This window comes from Metopolophium dirhodum, chromosome 5 (genome assembly GCF_019925205.1).
Source record: "Metopolophium dirhodum isolate CAU chromosome 5, ASM1992520v1, whole genome shotgun sequence".
NCBI lineage: Eukaryota > Metazoa > Arthropoda > Insecta > Hemiptera > Aphididae > Metopolophium > Metopolophium dirhodum.
Window position 1 is genome coordinate 5,473,443 of NC_083564.1, and position 20,245 is coordinate 5,493,687.

The following is a 20,245-nucleotide window of genomic DNA, read 5'->3' on the forward strand; positions in this document are numbered from 1 at the left end:
GGCATACCGATCGACATCACCACTGACGATCTAAAATCCGAACTAGAAACCCTAAACTTCCAAACAAAATACATCCGCCGTTTCGGTACTCCCGAAAAACCGATGCCCATGTGCCTCGTACACATTGCGGCAACCCCGAACGCCAAGGATATCTTCCTTCTCAACTCCCTATTTTATCTTACGATTTCGGTAGAAGCCCTTAAACCTTCCGGCCCGGCACAATGTTTTTCGTGCCAACGTTTTGGACACGGTTCCCGTAACTGTGGCCACCCACCCAGATGCGTCAAGTGCGCAGGAAATCACTTGGCATCTGAATGCCAAAAAACTCCCGAGCAAACCCCGACATGCTGCAATTGCGGCGGGCCTCATACGGCTAATTTCCGCGGATGCCCACATCTCTTGACGATAAAACCCAAAATCGCACCACCAACAACCAAACCTCAAACCCTGCCGCCGACAATTCAATCTTTTACACCACCCCCGCCCCCACCAACAACTACAATAAAACCCCAAACCCGCTCGTACGCTGCAGCCACCACCGGCCAAGCGCCCCCACCACCACCACCACCACCAAAACCGACCAGTCCCGAAGCCCCACAAATTAACCTGTCCCTCATTTTAAACCTCCTGACCAACCTCTTAACAGCCATAGTAAACAACCAGGACCCCAAAACCCTGATTCAAACAGCAATACAATCATTCTTAACCATACTATCCCCCCAAAATGGATAACTTAAAAATTCTATTTTGGAACTCAAACGGCATTAACCACAAACTTGACGAACTGCGCTCTTTAGCACTAAAACTGAAAACCGACATAATCCTACTTAACGAAACCCACCTAAAACCCTCTGCCAGACTTCACATTCCTAACTTTTTTACGTACAGGAACGACCTGCCGCCCGTGCGGGGCTCACCCGCCCACGGAGGCACGGCCGTTCTCGTCAACCGACGTATCGTTCACCAACCAGTTACCCTAAACACAACCATCCAAACCTCTTCCATCCTCGTACAACTCAACGGCCACGAAGTACTTATTTCAGCCGTATACAAACCACCCGGAACCCTACTAACGACAAACGACCTCGACCTTTTGACAAAGAGTGCCGAATGGCAAATTTCGGCAGGCGACTTCAACGCCAAACATCCGCTGTGGTATAGCCACACGACTAACGCTGCCGGCCGTGTCCTCTTTGACCACGCACAACAATCGGACTACTCTGTAACTGCTCCCTCTTCTCCCACACATTTCCCGACATGCACACGATACAGACCTGACATACTAGACATCGCCCTCGTACGACTACCCTATCAAACCCAAATCACTAACCTCAACGAACTATCTTCCGACCACAACCCCATTCTTCTAGATACACTCTGCACTCCGATCTCTTCTTCTCCACCGGTTACGAATCGGTTTATTAACTGGAAAAAATACACGACAACTCTCGCGAACTTACCGAACTCAACCACTCAACCGACCAACGACCGTGAGTCTATCGACCTGGCAATCGAAAACCTCACAAAACATATCCAACAAGCGGTTGAATCCAGCGTATACGTACCGACACGCAAACACCCGTCCACTGTAATACCAGACTACATTAAACTGGAAATACAAGACAAAAACCGTATACGCCGCGAATGGCAAATAAACCGCGACCCGACAATTAAACGACAACTAAACGCCAAAATATCTCTCATACGTACCTTACTCGCAACGCACAATACTGACCAATGGGACATCTTTCTTAACTCACTAGACCACCAAGACGGTTCAATATACAAACTCAACAAATGTCTCTTACACAATCGTCCAGCATCTCACCCACTAACCGGCCCCGACGGCCTAGTTTTTCCGGCCAACGAACGAGCAGAGCTGATAGCCGACTCGCTCGAACGTCAATTTCAAACAAACCCCGGCCCCGACTTACCAGACGTAACCGCTCACTCCCAGTACCTACAAGGCCTTGACATCACCTGATCTAACCTCTTTACCACTCCCGGCCAGATACAAGACATAATTCGCAACCTTCGCAAAAAGAAAGCCCCAGGTGACGACCTCATCACCAACACGGCTCTTAAATTCCTACCGAACAACGTTATACTGTCCCTTACTCGGATCATCAACAGCGCCTTCAGAATCTGCTACTTTCCCCTTGCCTGGAAAAAAGCAGTCATCATCTCCATTCCCAAACCTGGCAAAGACCATAAACAACCCGAAAACTATAGACCAATCGCCCTCCTCTCCTCCCTGTCCAAAATTTACGAACGACTCATCCTCACCCAACTACAAGACAAACTCAAAAACAAAATCCGTCCCGAACAGTTCGCCTTCAGACCCGAACACTCGACCACACTACAACTGACCAAACTCACCCACCAACTGAGCGAAAACTTTAACAACGACTTAAACACTGCTTCCGTCTTCCTCGACGTGGAGAAAGCCTTCGACCGCGTCTGGCACGAAGGCCTACTCTACAAACTCTCCAAACTCAACATCTCGTTAGAAATCGTAAAAATCATCCAATCCTTTCTCACCGACCGTACTTTTACCACTAAAATCGAACACTCCTTCTCTACTACCAGACACGTACTCGCAGGAGTCCCTCAGGGCTCCTGTCTCTCACCGACGCTATACTTGACGTACATTAACGACATTCCAACGACTCCTAAAGCCAACCTCTCACTCTTCGCTGACGACACGATGTTCTTTACTAGTAATAAAAACCCCAAACGTGCGACCATACAACTATAACACCAACTCAACCTCGCGTCCAACTGGTTCCACAGGTGGCGAATCAAAATAAACCCGACCAAAACAGTAGGCGTCCTCTTCGGGCGTTCTAATACAACCCACATTCCACCTCTAACCATCGATAACCAACCCGTTCACTGGTCAAAACAGGCCAAATACTTAGGCGTCACGATTGGACGTAAACTTACATTCAACCAACACATTCGAGACGTAACCAAAAAAGCTACCCGCGTCCGTGGTATGCTTTACCCCTTACTTAACCGTACTAGTCCCGTTCCGCTGAAAACAAAACTTAACATACTTAAACTCTACGTGACCCCTATACTTACCTATGCTGGTTCTTCCTGGGCACCCTTTATCGGCCCCTCCCATTGGAGACGTATTGAATCCGTCCAAAACATCGGCATACGCACGATAACCGGTATGCCCACTATCGTTAGAAACTCGGCCCTTTTAAAATCAGCCAACTTCAAATCTATCCAAAATTCCATTTGCTCTCAATCAAAAACAATGTTCTACAAAAACTCTTTTTCCGAATACGATCATATCCGCCTCTTAGGTAAAACCCACTCCCCTCCAACCACCAAACGTTTACTCAAACCATACCCATTAAATTGGACTGACTAACATAACTGAACCTACCAATCAACCCCAAAATCCATCCACTAGTAGAGGCACAAGCCTGGAATAGTAAACGGCATAGCCACCCCTCCCAAAGCAAAGTAACTTAGTCAAGTTTTCATGTTTTCATTCAGACCGAGTCTTTCAGTTCGGCAACATAGTCAACGTTCAGTTCACACCCGAGCAAGTTATCCAACACTATTTCTTCCAAGTCAATGGATGATTTGGCATCTAGTTGTTCCAGTTGTCAGCCTAACCTAAGGCAGCCGAAAGCCGTCAACTCCAGTCCAACATGGGTGCACACCGCGGCGGACGCAAGCACACGAAGAGGCCAAACCCCTCACCGACTCCCACGGATCACAAGAAACAAAAACAACATGGTCGTCAACGCAGTGCATCTCCTTCCCCTATGCCGACCGAATCCGACTCCATCTCCAGCGATTCATTTGAAAGCAGCTCCGCTTCTAGTCAAAATTCACGCTCCACGTCACTTACTCCTCCACCCCAAACCATCCAAAAAGAACGCATCCCACCAATAATCGTGGACCCGTCCCATTGGGCTTCGGCCGCACCCATGATCATGCCTTCATTCACTCAAGACAAACTCACAGCCAAGTACAGTCAGAACAACATAAAGCTCCAAGCTGTAGACACAACCACCTTCCGTTCAGTACAAGCCGTCTTGGAAAACGCCAACATACCCTTCCATACCTTCTCATTGCCGGCAGAACGCCAGCTCAAAGTACTGCTCAGGGGCGTTCCAAGCCACAACACCGAGGATACCGTGAAATCCGAGCTCGAATCACTAGGATACACCATCTCGCATGTGCGCCAATTCCTGAAAGACGGAAGGAAGCTGCCGATGTACATGGTGTGTCTCCTAACACCCAATTAAGCTAGAACAGCTTCAACCTATCCAGTCTATTTTACCTAATCATTCGCGTAGAAGCATATAAAACATCAGGACCATCCCAGTGCTTCTCTTGCCAAGGCTTCGGACACTCTTCAGCTAATTGCAAGCACCAGCCAAAATGCGTGAAATGCGGCAATGACCACGCAACCAAGACGTGTACCAAAACTCCTGACCAACCGCCAAAATGTTGCAACTGCAATGGCGAACACACGGCTAACTACCGTCAATGTCCCGCCTACATCAAAGCTACCTCTGCAAAGAAATCCAAACCTCATGACATCACTCCGCCATCAGCTACTCAACCAACATCTATTCCACCCACAAGCCCCACGCAACTCACCTATGCACAGGCTCTATCGCCGCCCAAATTTCAACTAGCTCCACCAATTCAACCGCTAAGCGAGATTAACATAAACCTAATTGATATCCTGAATCACGCCATATACCAGATATCTACTGCATCGAGTTTCAAAGACTCCATCCTGTCTGCAATGTCGGCCATTGTCTCACTTATAAACCAAGATGGACGAACAACTTAAAATTCTCTACTGGAATTGCCAAGGTCTGGGCAAAAAAAATCAGAACTCCTCCATTTCGTTCAACAACATAAAACCCACATCATCCTACTCAGCGAAACACACCTCAAACCCTCAACGTCTTTCAAACTTCCAAACTACCACATTTATAGAAACGACCGACCCACTCCTCCCGGCCAGTCAAGAAGCGCTGGAGGCACAGCGATCCTAGTAGCCAACAAGCTCATTCACTACGAAGTCCCCATTCAGACAAACTCTCTGGAAAACACTACCATCCACATTCAGTTAAACAACCGAGAGACCAGAATCTCGGAAATTTACAAAAGGCCTACAAACCCACTTATGCCATCGGACGTGGATAACCTCCTGGACACCGACCTTCCGACTATTCTCGCGGGCGATTGGAACGCTAAACACCCGTTCTGGAACAGCCAAAGAACAAATGCTGCTGGCCTGACACTTCTTAACCACATGGAGGAGAATGACTACCTCATTGTTGCACCAGACACCCCGACCCACCACCCAGACCAGCACCATCATCAACCTGACGTTCTAGATATTGTAATACTGAAGAACAACCACCTACAATATGAGCTCTGCAACTTCTCAGACGAACTCTCGTCTGACCACAGTCCGGTCATCCTAACCCTTCGAGGCAAGCCATCGTCCGACCCACCAAACCAACAGAGACATGTTACAAACTGGCCAAGATTCGCAGTCGATCTGCATTTTGCCATCCCAAGCCCGAATCCAACCATCTACTCAACTTCGGAACTCAATCAAGTGATTGAGAACTTTACCACTACTGTCCAGGACACCTTGTCCAAAAATACTTCTATCCTCATCAACCAACCAAACCAAACACGCATACCAGACAATATCCAGCTCGAAATCACTAAAAAGAGAAGACTACGGAGGGCCTGGCAAAATACCCGGAACCCTGAAGCCAAACACAGGTTCAATAACCAGACATCAAAAGTCAAGAGACTCATCCAACTTCATAGAGCCGCCGAATGGGACTCATTCCTTGGAAATATAAGACCTGGAGACTCTAAAATATTCAAAATCAACAAATCTCTAATTAACAGAAAACCTCCAAACCACCCATTAAACGGCCAACAAGGACCAGTCTTCGATTCCCCAGGGAAAGCTGAACTCTTCGCTGCTAACCTAGCCACTCAATTCAATTGCCCGGATGGAACTCCAGCCACTAACTTACTAGTCGCCAGCTCAATCCAAATTCTAAACACATCACCAAAACCACCAATTCAGCCGGTCTCTCCAGGAGTAGTTAAAGACATCATTAAGCGACTACCACGCAACAAAGCGCCGGGACCCGACGGCATTTCCAACACGGCTCTCCGTCACTTCTCTGACAAAACCATTCTGGCACTGACCAAAATGTTCAACTGCTGCCTAAGATACCAACACTTCCCTACTCCTTGGAAAGCAGCCACAGTGATAATGATACCGAAAGCAGGAAAAGATCTCAAAAATCCAAGCAGCCACCGACCTATAGCACTCATTAATTCAATGGCCAAGGTCCTAGAAATAATAATCCTGATTAATCTGAAAAAAGTCATATCTACTTCTATCCGACCTGACCAATATGCCTTCAGATCACAACACTCAACAACCAACTGACGAAAGTAATCGACCACCTGGCCAACACAACAAACCGAGAAGAGCGAACAGCGGCAGCATTCATGGACTTCGAGAAGGCGTTCGACAAAGTGTGGCACGATGGACTACTGCACAAACTACTCCAGCTACACGTTCCACCTTCGCTCGTTAGACTGGTGCAATCATTCATTTCCGACAGAACATATTCAGTCCGAGTCGGCTTCGACTTCTCAACTCCACGAACTCCGATTGTAGGCGTCCCCCAAGGATCTTGTCTCTCGCCAATTCTGTTCATAGCATACATAAACGACATGCCTTCTACACCTGGAACCCTGACAAACCTCTTTGCTGACGATACAATGTTTATGGCAACCAGCATGGGCATGCAGCATGCAGTGGACAAACTTCAGGCACAAATTGACGTCACCCTCCCTTGGCTCCAAAAGTGGAAGTTGACTCTGAACACCGACAAAACCCTGGCAATAAAGTTCGGGAGAAGAGGACTTAAAAAATCGACACCATTAAAAATTTACAACCAGGAGATCAGCTGGAAACCTGCAGTTAAATACCTCGGAGTTTACCTCGACAGTAGACTTCGATTCAATCGGCACGTCATGGAAACCGCCCAAAAAGCAAGACGCACACGAGCCGCACTGTACCCCGTCCTCAACCGGCTGAGTCCAATTCCAGTTCGAACAAAGCTCAGCATATACCAGATGTACGTCAGAACAATAATCACCTATGCCGGTCCAGCACGGGCTGCACTTATATCAAATGCAAACTGGAGACGCCTGGAAGCAGTATAAAACATTGCCCTCCGAACAATCACCGGTTCGCCCTGGTTTGTCCGGAACTCCGTAATTTCAAAATCCAGCCAAATTCCATAGATCCAATCTACCATAATTCAAAATTCAAAAAACATGTTCGTCAAGCTTCAACAATCTAACCACAGCCACCTACAAAACATAGGCAAAACGTCCGGCCCACCCGAACGCATCAGAAACAGACCCGGTGAACTGACCAGGCGCGCATAAAAACACCTCAACCAATTCACCTCCTACTCTGAGTCATGGGGCTAGACCCCCGAAACTCAGGCAAAGGACAATAAGTCCCTCCTATCATGCAATGCAATGCAATAACTTAGTCAGTCCATTTCATTCCTTCAAACTATCAACATCTACCAAACACGTTCAGATAGAAGAAGGACCAGGACCAGAAACACCAGCCACCGACGACAGACGATATTACCGCTCCACGGTCGCAAGAAGCATCCAGCCGACGAACACCGACGACCGCGCCGCGTAACGGCAGCAAGCGACGCCCCGCCACAGAAGGCCGACTACAATGCTGCTACCCGACGGTAAGTGTCGTTTAGCCGCCGACCAAAGACGAACACGCCGCTTCCCGGCTACCAGTGCGTCCAATCGCCGACGACCGACGACGCGCCGATCCTCGACCGCAAGCATTCCTCAGCCGACGAATACCGACGACCGCACCGCTCTTGGACGTGAGACCGGTATAAACCGCCGGCCAACGCCTCCGACACCGACAGTGCCAGTTGACCACGTGACTGCCGCTCCACGGCATAGGACCCGTGTCAATCGATTCGTGCGGTGACAACGCCGGCCAATCCATAACCGCCGTTCATATCCCGGGCCTGCAGGATTACCGGACAAACCGACAACTCACGGCGCTGCAGCATCAAAAGGCCCTTGTCAGGGCCAACACATACCCAACCTCGGCACTTATTTAAGTTGTCCGATCCGAGTCTGGTTCGTCGCCGGAGTGCCGCTTAACTAAGTTTGCACCGACGACGGCCGTCTCCCCGGCCAACCATTTTATTGTAAATACATCGTATAAACCATAGCCCGTTGTATAGATAGGGTCCGGCAGTCGCCCGACCAGCACCCAAGCACCACCGATTGTGCCGACCCACTTAATTAAGTCTGGTCGGCACAAATCGACGCTTTACTCGTTCCATTATTGTAAATATCATTATTAATTCACATAGCAATAGAGAGAATTGATTACCATAAATCCAACCGTTGTTCTTTATTCACGACGCGGGTCGTCCAATCGGACGCACCGTATCAACATTGATACATGATTATAATAAAAGAACAACGAAAACTTAAAAGTCTAAAATAGAGTGTAGACTAATTATTGACTCAAATTTTTAACTTTGGAAATAAAAGAATATTGCTATAAACTTATAACTTATTAGTAATTACTATTATGTTAAAAACTATTATTAATATTTTCATTATAACTACCTACCTAATTAATAATATATAACATAAACTAAGAATTTTGTACTTTTATATTGTATATACATTTTTGTGAATTGATAATGTATCTGTACATGACATATTATATCTATAGCTACATTAGACCATACACATAAATATAAATGTATGTACATTATTGTTTTTTAGACACGACTAGAATAGGATTAAGATTAGGATTATCTCTAAGGATAACATAACTATTGATAGACTATGCAGTCGCAGTGTTATGTATGTAAAAGGAAATTTATTAAATACCTACCTTTAATAATGGAAAATAAATAAATAATATTCTCTATTATTAACTGAAAAAAAAAATGAAGGAATAATGTCAAATTAATAATTATTATTATTTTCAAAACAACTATAATTATACGCGTAAAAATACTTAAATAAACAAAAAATATAATATAATATTCCTATGGGTAATAAATCTATTGACTTTTTATATGAAACATACAAATTTAAGTCATCTTGTTTGATAAAATAAACAGATCTAATCAATTCAGTAATGCAATTTTACAGGTGCTTAATACTAGTTTATATTATTATGGTAGAAATAATTCAATTCCAAATATAATGTAAAGGTTTAGATTTGCCTTTTTGACTTTTGAATTGGACTAATACAAGGAAATATGTTACGATGACACCACAAATCTAAAACAAATGTTATGATTTCATATTAGAATATTATAAAAATAATTAATTTTTTTTATTAAAATATTTAACTCTATGCAGCCATGTAGGTGTGTTATAAATAAATCGGGCAACCAAATTAAATATTAAACAATATATCATTTAATGCGAAAATGATAATTGTATGTAAACAATGCTAAAATAAAATGTATGTATCTATTTAATTTTAACTTCCATAATCAATGTTCAGAGTTTAAAAAAATAATATTTATTTTATTTGGGTTTATAAGTGCCTCGTAAGTAGAAATTTACCTACTATTTAGGGTAATATAGCGTGTTGAAGCGGATACTCAAGTCGATCGTGACTTACACAACACTGATGTTAAGCCGGTTCAGCCGGCTTGTAAGCCGACATATCGTTATTAATTGTACCTAGGTAGGTAACCATTCAGGGATTTAAGCAATGTATATTATACTAGCATTTTATCTTGTAACGAAAAATATTTTTTTTTAACAAAAGTTGGTCTGATAAAAATAATATTTTTGAAGTAAACTTTAAACGAGTTTTTTTAGATTTTATTTATTTGTATAGACAAAGTACAATTTTCAAACAGGTCTGAGTGAAAAATAGTAAATAGAAAATCTGATTGCTCGGTCTAAGCAGTTTAGTAGAACTTCCATTTTAATTTATATTGCTTAAAAACGTATAGAAGTTGATTCGTAACCATTTTGTAAGCTATTAAAAACAAGTCGGACGCTTTTATTTTAATTTAATCATAATATTATAATATTAATAGTTAGGTACGAATTATCTACCTATATCGTTTTATTTTATGTTTCAAATAACAATGAAGGTTTTGGAAAACGTTTTTATTTTTCATGATGTTATGATGTTATTATGATTCTTAACTCAATATTAAAATGCGAATCGCAATCTATAATAATGTAATTTTTAAATATTTATTTTGAGAAAATATTATGTGGCGATATTTAATCGATTTTAAAACGTGAATTTCGAACACACTGATAGGAAATAGTATATAATACGTATTATACTAGAACATAATTTATTAAATATTTAAAGACACCTGATCATACAATAGCCCAACGGCCATATCAATACTTATCTCATAAAAATAAACACCTAGTTAAAATATCACCACAAACATTCTAGTATTAGACTTACTGCTTTCATTAGATTCATATTAATAATGACGAAACCTCCAATTGTCGCGTTAACTTTTCTTGCACTCACTTGTATTAAAAAAATATTGACCTGAAATCGTAATCACAAGATTGAACATCGAAAAGTTACAATAATCATTAAACGAAATAAATTGTAGTATTAATACCGTTTTTTTCACGTCCGAGTTCAGATAAAGACTTCGTCTCCGACAAAGTTTTAACTTTTGCAAGCTCGCTGTAGTGTTTTGGGCCTGGATTATACAAATTAGTTGTTAATGTTGAATAATATAATAATTATATAGTGAAACTTTCAAACACTATGCAATATTATATTATTCTGATACAATTACATGACATTGGTACTTTGAAATTATATTTTATACCATATATTGACGTGTTATTGCAGCCTGCAGACAAATCGTTTATAATATTTTTTCAAATCGATTTGCTAGGTGAGCGACTATATTTTTGACTTTCACGGATATAGGGGAATGTGGTGCGGAAATTGTTAACTCGGGACATAGTAATATCCATGTCTTAAAAAGGTAACGATTTTTTAAGAACTGCATGGTATTATATTATAGAATCCTTAGTCTTATACTCTTATAATATCATGTGGTTAGAATGTCATGTTTGTATATCAATTATCTTATCACTAATAAATTAAAATCATCACAAAACCCTCTTATAACTTGTTTTATATAATCAAATGTCACGTCGAATTTGTAGAGAAATTTTATTTTAGTTTCCGGGCGGAACGGAGACTGTACTTATTAATTTTACAATGATGTATATGTTTTAAATTAAATTAAATTATTTGATACTTGTGTCTGAACTTTAGACTCTGGAGACACTTTTCAGTAGAAAAAAATACTCTGATCAAAAACTTTGAGGAAGGTGTCTGATAGTTGGTACTTTTAAGAGGTCAACATTAAAATTGCTCACAATTTTTTTAAATAACCAAAAGATTACTCTGGTTCGAAAAAGGTAATGTTTGAATTATTATACTCTGGTCAATAACAGATACTATTTAAATTACGCTCAATCCGTTCTTATAAATATATATATTTTGATTAAAGTTTATTGCATGTGAGCGTGGGTGGATTAATACAATGACTGTCATGATAATAGTTATATATTACTAGAGTTAATTGTTACATACAGGTTAGATATCAATGCAAAAAGAGAATTTAAGTAAAACTAGAGAACAGCGTTAAAAAAAACGCTTCTTTAAAAAAAATATCATAATAAAAGATATTAAAAACAGATAATATATGATCATTTTTGCAGGTATCTAGCTTAAAAACAATATAAATGGATACATTTTTAGATGGTAAATACAATAACATTCCTAACTATAATTTAGAAATAAATGTAAATAAATATTTTTATATTATAATTTTGAAATTGTAACTGTGTATTACTTAAACTGTAGCTGTTTTTTATTTTTGAAATATGAACTAAATGTGTATTAATTTTAATTATTTATTATTTTGAGAAAATAACCATGTTTTTGTATTATTATTTTTGAATTGTAGTCAATAGGTATACGGTATACCTAAATAATTACAAATTTGAAATTACTGCAGTTATATAATAAATTAGATATTAAAATACTGATTATTCTTTCAACCTTTGATTGATATTCGTTAATATATCTGTTTTAACTGGTATTTGTAATAATCTGAATCATATTATATAGGTAGTGTAATTCAAACAGTACCTATTTACCTGTACCGAGTGCAATTCGAAATAAATAAGTGTATTCACGCCTTACCCGTAAAATTATATTAATTTATTATTCATCGTATTCTAATATAATATTATCGGTTAGTTCGGTTACGTTTTAATACCGTGGAGACCATACACGTGCCTGATATGATAAACAGGCGCCCGCGTAGCAGAAGCTACACAGCTGCACCAGGAACAAGAGTATCTCGCCCACATGTTCCACGATGAGCACGGCAGCCACGCGGGCGAACGGCCGGTCATCCCGTACGGCGGCCGACAGTTCGATGATGCGGAATACGACCATCGTTAGACGGACCATACTGTACGGCCACCTGAGCAGCAGGCCCGGGACGTATGCATGGTTGAGGTGGCCAACCTGCCGGCCGAAGTCGTCGCATGTGTCGGCCAGCCGGGCCACCAGGTTGGCCAGCGTCCGACAATCTGGAGCCGGGCGTCCGCAATGGCCCACCACGTCCGCGGCCATCTCCAGCAGCTTGTTGACGCGTGCGTAACCACGGCCTAGCACGTGGTATTGGAACGTGGCCAGGCCGTATACGGTGGTCTGGCCGAGGGCGTTGAGCCAGATCGCCAGTATGACGTACGCGGGCACGGCGGCCACGTACAGCCATATGCAGGCCGTGTACGCGGCCATCACAGCGGCCGAGTAGTACCGGGAGTCAGGCGGCCGGACGTGACCACCGTCCGCCACGTCCGGATCTGTGTCCCGGATGAACGCCAGCGTGCGCTCGGTGCCGGCCAGCGCGGCCGCCTTGTGCCGGCGACCGTAGAACATGATGCAGGCCAGCGCCGAGAACGGTCCCACGTTCCGGTTGGCCAGCTCGATGACGGCAAAACAATACGAATCCTCGAAACACTTGCGCAAAGATTTGCCAACGTAACCAGACGCCTCCAGGTAGTTGTAGTATATGAGGAATGCGTCCAGGGCCACGTACGCCAACCACACAGGCACTACGCGTGGGTCGAATTTGTAACTGTACCCTGTGGGTGGCAAACAAATAGAAAACTACACGTCTTGTAATATAATGAGTTTGCTTTCGTGTTCTGATGAATTCAAAATAAATGTGACAAGTAGAGCAAGGACTTAAATGCACTAGAAAATCGTCAAAAGTTTTTGAAATGTAGTAGACGCCGCTTTTAAGATTTATGGTTAGCCTCAGTCGCTTATTATTGACTCAAAATCGTCCGGACCGAACGTACATAAATACATACTTTAAAATAATTTGGCTATAAGACTCGCCATTTCGATTGTAAGGCACAAATTTTGTAAGAAAATAAATTTTTGTATTAGTTTTAACTGTTTCTTGATCTATAGCAGCTAAAGACTTTTTTTCCATGGCCGACAAAGTTAACAAGAGTTTTGCAAAAAGTGGGGCTGAAAACCACTGCCATACACTATATAATAAGTAGGAAAAATGTTATTGCACATCAAATTAATCGCAATTATTATTGTGTCTGTGTGTATTGTATTAATTGAATAATAATATGCAATATTATATAATATGTAAAAATAACAAAATTAAGTTAATAAGTAGGTAATTAATTGAAATGTTAATTTTTTTCCCCACTTCGCCTATAAGATTCAATCGGTTGTAACTTTATAAGACTAACTTTGTGCTGGTCCCAAATTTAGTCTTATAAGCGGCGTCTACTGTATTATGTATTTTGGAAAAAAAAATCAATAATATTTGCGTCATCACAAAAGTACGATGTAAATCTATTAAAAGCTGTTCTCGTTGTAAATAACAAAAAACATGTTAATTTAGATAATCAATTTTGACACCCCCTAGCCATGGCTTTGAGGGGGCTCAAGCATACAATTCCACATTTTCCTTTTTCGTTTGGTCAATTCAGCCTTTATAATTTTATAAATATTATAAATTAGGCTGTATGTGGCACCTTACCATCGTGTACATCAGCCGAACCTCTGTGGCTTTTGACGTCATCGGCGGTCCGTCTACGAGTTATGGGCATTCCCCAGCAGACGGCCAATACGTGGGTCAAACGCATGTATCCGTAACAATCACTGATGATTTGCATTTCACCACCGAATATTGTACGACCACCGTTGCACTCAGAATCAGCTGTAAACGAATTTGTATTCCGTGAAAGGGATAAGCACAAAGTCGACGAAACTACCCCTAACGCGTCAAGCCGAACAACAGATGTACTGCAGTGACGTACTTAATTTGCGTCCCCCACCGACCTATACAAACATACCTATTGTAGGCGTTATTTGTGCACGGCAACAATTTCGCTAACAATTTCGCTTAATGTGTTGGTATATTTACTATTTGGTTTGGAATCTACATATATATGTATATAATATATAAGAGTAATCGGTTGGTTTATTATGGGTTTCAACATTATTGCTGTTCAATAATATAGTATTATTTTATGGCAACCGAGTTTATTATCGAAAGTAGTTCGACGATAATATTATATTGATATTTGTAGACGCATTTCCCGACGCCTTAAAAAAAATTATTTCGACTCTGCGGTGTTTCGACTTTTAATACGATAACATTCGTGTGCAGGCAATATGTAGAGTATATATTGTATGCAAGTTAGAGTAATATCGCCTACTTAAATGTTTCGTTTAATTTTACGAATGTAAATACATTAGATCGAAACATCATCAAATAAGAGTATCAAAATAATTAAATACCTATTGAAAAACCTACCATTTCATTCACGGATTAACTGAGAATTTGGAGGGTTGAATTCCCTGTAAATTATCTTTTTTTGAAAATAAATTTCAATAAACTAATAGATCATGAATAAATTCTAATAAAAATAATAAATAAATCAGTTATAATAACAATTAATGCAATTTATTAAAATTTAATTTTGACTGTCTCACTTAAGTTACTTACTTAACATTCGTTTATACTTTACTTTCTGACAACGTATTGTATTTTTAAATACATCTGAAAACTAATTAAAACATTATCTAATACTATAACGAGTTTATTTTCATAGTAGTATAATACATATTTCATAAATTCTGAATACATAATATAAGATTTTGATTTTTCTTATAGGTAAGAATATACAGTAAACTATACAATAATTAAGCCATATTCGAGCAATACATTTGATTGATTGATTCATATTATGTCGTAGGACATATGTAATGTAAATAATTAACATTGAGGAAATAGACCTAATTCCAGATGAGGTACAATGGTTTGGATTTGTCTTTTTGACTTTTGAATTGAATTAGTACTAGAAAATATGTTGCAATGATACCACACATCTATAAAACAAAATATGTAATATTATATCACAGCATAAAAATTAAAACTAAAAATTGTTATTCATCAACGTCACACTCGAGATATTTTCGTAGGCTTACAGTTTTCATTAAGTCCATATTAACAATAATAAATCCTCCAATTGTAGAATTTATTTTTCTAACATTCATTTGTATCCAAAATATTTCGACCTGAAATGACAACTCACCATATACAATCTATTATTACTATTTTGTTGTTCAATAATAATAATTTATACACTATACCGTTTTTTTAACATCCAAGTCCAGATGGGATCCGTGGTGGAGTTTAAATTTTTGTAAACTGGCTACGGTCCCGTTGGCCTGCAGGCGATAATATAATGTTGTAATTATCTTTATTATTATATTAAACTCGCACAATACATTTTTAAACATTATTACAACAGAAAATTATCTTATATATTAGAACCCCACATTATTATTCACTGCTATTAAATTAACAATGTATTTTTATGAATTTTGCAAATTTTTTTTTATCGAAATTCCATGAATTTTTTATATACTATCCAGCCATGTTCACAACCGTTGGCACTAGAGGGGTAAGGAGTAGGTACTTAGCCCTCCCGAGTCCCAATATCAATATTACTTATCAGCACAACCGAATATTCTGCAACGATGTTTTACAATATTGGTTTGGTATAGAAAAAGTTATAATTTTATAAATAATAACGTATTGACTGGTAAAATTAAAAAATTATCGAAATATTCTTTTTCTAAGATTCTTTAACCTATAATAGAAACGTAACATTAATTTATTAAAAGTTTTTTGTTATTTTAGGGCGTACCGGATTACCTAGAATATAATAAATTAGATAACTCTATGTTTCAGTAGGTTTTATTTTTAAATATTTGTCTTGATTACCTACCGACGGATGCTCAATGATCATCGTTTATTTTATCGTCAATTATTACAGTAAATTAATAATATAATTAAATTTACTATGTTATAGATTATGGATAGGACAGAACCTCTTAGGAGTATGAATAAATAGTTTAAATGCAGAAATCATTGTTGTAAAAATTGTTTACCTACTGATTACAGTTTTTAGGATATAAAAAAATTGATAAATAATAATTGAAATTGATTCAAGATGTAATCACTATACCTGTAGCATCAGAAACACGTAAAAGATCTTTCATGCAAACCATGCAAAGAGTGAAGTATTGGCTTCAAACAAGCATGCTTCAGAATCGATTTACAAATTTTTCTTCAAAATGCGTAGAAAGAGAAATTGTTAATAAAATCGATACTGAAAGCATTCTAAATAAGTTTCCACTAACTAAGAAAAATGTAATTGTTATAATTTTAAATATGATTATTATTATTATTATTATTATGATATACTTAATTTATATAATGTCTTAGATTATTTAATGTATAATAATTAGGTACCATAAATAGGGGCGGGGGAGGGGGTACCTCACCAAATGTTTCACCAAAGTTAGGTTAGGTTCTTGCAGTCCCATACATTTTACTGTAACTGGCGGCGTCTATGCTTCTTGCATAAATTGGTTTCATTCATTACACTAATATTTAATTTTGAATTTTTTCAAAATACCTATCGAACGATACATTTAAACATTATATTATGGTCCACGACACAAGTTTAAAGAGGACTAATCGTCAGATATAAAGAAGTTACCTATTTCTCTTACACACATGGACATAGTGCAACGCCATACCGTTGTGTGTATAGGTATTACTAAATATGATAATAAGGGAAAAGTATAATAAAAAAAATTGTTGCAATATTCTTATTATACCCATCTATAGCTCCATAGTAATATTAATATTGTAAAGCTCCAAAATCACAAGTTCATAAAATAACGAAAAATAATAACTATTAGAATATATCTTATTATTTTCGTTATAGATATATAAAACACGTGCCTGGCGGGACAAGCGGGCGCCCGTGTAGCAGAAATACGACAGTTGCACCAGGAATAGGAGCATTTCGCCCACATGTTCAACGATGAGCACGGTGGCTATGCGGGCGAACGGCCGGTCTTCCTGCACGGTGGCCGACAGCTCGATGATGCGGAACACAACCATGATGATGCGGACCACGGTGTACGGCCACTTGAGCAATAGAATCATTGCGTAAGCTCGGTTAAGGTGGCCCACCTGGCGACCAAAGTCGTCGGACGCGCGGGCCAAGCGGGCCACGCGTGTGGCCAGCGACCTGCGGGCGCGATGGCCCGACGTGTCCACGGCAACCTCCAGCAGCCGACGGATGCGCGCGTAACCATGGCCCAGCACGTGGTACTGAAACGCGATCAGGTTGTAGACGGCCGTCTGGCCCAGCGCGTTGACGCAGAACGGAAAGATGACGGTCACCGGAACTGCTGCCGTGTACAGCCATATGCACGCCGTGTACGCGGCCACCATGGCGGCCGAGTAGTACTTGGTGACCGGCGACAACTGCGCGGCCGAGTGGTATTTTGTGGCCGCGTCCCGGTCCGTGTCCCGGATGAACCCCAGCACGCGTTCGGTGCCGGCCAGTGCGGCCGCCTTGTGCCGGCGCCCGTAGAACATGGTGCAGACTAGCGCCGAGAACGGGCCCAGATTCCGGTTGGCTAGCTCGATGACGGCGATGCAGTACGACTCCTCAAAACACTTCCGGAACGACGTGCCAACGTAACCGGAAGCTTCCAAGTAGTTGTAATACATGATGAACGCGTCCAGCGCCGCGTACGCCAGCCACACTGGCACGACGCGCCAGTCGAACGCGTATCTGTGTCCTGCGGGTACGAAACACGACGCGAATTACTAATCAGTAACGTTAGACTCTATAACATTTTACTAATATCACTATATTTTGTAGGTTGCTAATGAGTGCAAATGGACAGTGGACAGCTGTTTTACAAAGGTCCCTAGGTCCAACATAATATTTATGTAATGGCAGGAATAAGGTGTAACAATAATGTATTCAAAACAGATAATAGGAAAAGAAATTTCCAACATATTTTGTCAACAAGTTTCCAACGATTTCCGACAAGTAGTCCACACATTTTTGGATTGTTTTTGTGTCATTGTGCTAAACGCAATTTAGGTATAATACCAACCTCACGACGTTCACGTACCTACCTTATTCTTGATAATACTTTTTGAGCGTGCTTTACATTATTATAGCTACCTACAACTGTTATGCTTTGATTTTTTTCGTATTGATCCTCGCGAACCTCGCCGAAGCGTGCTTTGTCGTTTTTTTTGGTCGAATTTGGATTATTTTATTTCGGTGTAACGCTCGTAAAAGATATAAACCATTGTAATGCTACGTTTTATAATTGTAAGAAATCTCATCCCTGTGTTTTATTATAAATGTTTTTATGCGCAAAAAAATAATTTAAAATCTATGTGTTTAATATGTGTTGTATATTAATATGGAGTTAGATACACATTACAATAAAAACAACCATGTAATAATTTATAATATTATGCTAGCAGTAGTGAATAATTTATTTGAAAACACGTAATTAATTTAACTTTCACTTACATGATTAAATACCACCAACTAATATTAATTATCGAAAACTATACTTACGATCCTGCACGTGAAAAAAACTACACGGCTTGCGTCCGGCACGCAATTCATCTAAAATGGTACATTTATCTGACACGGGTCGCAATTCGTGTGCGCTTGTCGTTGTTTAGACGGAGATTAAACATTTTATGGTTTTTTTTCTTACAGTAGACCGACAGAGGGATAGGATCGATTATAACCATTTTTTTTTTCAACTAGGATTAATTTTTTCTTTTCACTCGTTTGAAACGGTGATTCTGTGACGTATGAACAGTTTATTCTTCTGCTTTACACTTGTGTATATCATGTATAACAATATTTATGTAGTTCGTACGTGGTGGGATGTCGAATACCGATCGTATTATGCAGACAGCTATTATAAAATATATTTGACACGAATTAAAAATATTAAAATGGTTTTCTGGTTAGATGGATCTATCACGAATCAATCGATCGGCAGCCACTCTATAATATGTATATAATAGTACCACGCGGAGCGAGAACAGCTAGTAAATGTTAATTGGCACGCGAGTGGTGATGTTGGTACCTACTGATATATTTTATCAAAATTATAAAAAAAAATCTGAAATCATATTTTAAATAAAATATTTAATCGATGGTCGCACCATTGTAAGTTACGTTTAGATGGCTTTAATGAGCAGTCCTTGACTAAGATGACCTCGTGGACATCGATATAATTATCAGGGTTGGACAGTATCTTCGGTACAAGTAACTTAAACACGTATCATAAAAACAATATAATTTTATCCCGAAATTGTTATGGGAATTAATATCGAGTATTTTGTGTCGTGTACGGTTTTAATTCACCTGTCTAGTGTTTCATAACATTATTTCAACGAAAGATACTTCGATACACTAAAACGATACCTACTTCGAAACATTCATTTATTTTCTTAAGATTAACAATTCGTATTTTTATAGAAATAGCCACAGTGCTTATTTAGTTTAGATAATATATTTTTTGTCTCCATTATATTGTTTTAGTGATCGGTGTTTATACTATCATAACTCCTAAGCTGGTCCCACACGACCCGTATACTTGGTGAATATTTGTCAACCGTTGTGCTTTACGAGTCATTATACAGCTATTCGAGGT

The 20,245-nt window shown here is 39.8% G+C and overlaps 2 protein-coding genes across 2 annotated transcripts; both read right to left on the reverse strand.

Moving 5' to 3' along the window:
- Positions 1-12,403: 12,403 nt before the first annotated feature.
- LOC132944770 (uncharacterized) lies at positions 12,404-17,272 on the reverse strand. Its single transcript, XM_061014255.1, has 4 exons — positions 17,248-17,272; positions 15,458-15,565; positions 14,211-14,390; positions 12,404-13,287 (listed from the first exon to the last, which is right to left on the reverse strand). The coding sequence occupies exons 1-4, from the start codon at positions 17,270-17,272 to the stop codon at positions 12,404-12,406; spliced, it is 1,197 nt and encodes a 398-aa protein (XP_060870238.1).
- A 196-nt stretch (positions 17,273-17,468) lies between these two features.
- Positions 17,469-18,275, reverse strand: LOC132944510 (uncharacterized; the record flags this gene model as incomplete). The annotated part of the gene is made up of 1 exon (XM_061013885.1): positions 17,469-18,275. A coding segment is annotated over exon 1 (807 nt), but the record flags the coding sequence as incomplete, so codon positions are not given.
- Between the last annotated feature and the right edge of the window lie 1,970 nt (positions 18,276-20,245).

Excerpts from the sequence above, each read along its gene's own strand:
- LOC132944770 (XM_061014255.1), bottom strand. The coding sequence starts at position 17,272 with ATGTCCATGTGTGTAAGAGAAATAG. Across the intron at positions 15,566-17,247 it reads CATGTGTGTAAGAGAAATAG|ATGTGTGGTATCATTGCAAC; the intron begins GTAACTTCTTTA and ends TTTGTTTTATAG. Across the intron at positions 13,288-14,210 it reads TTCGGCTGATGTACACGATG|GGTACAGTTACAAATTCGAC; the intron begins GTAAGGTGCCAC and ends TGCCACCCACAG.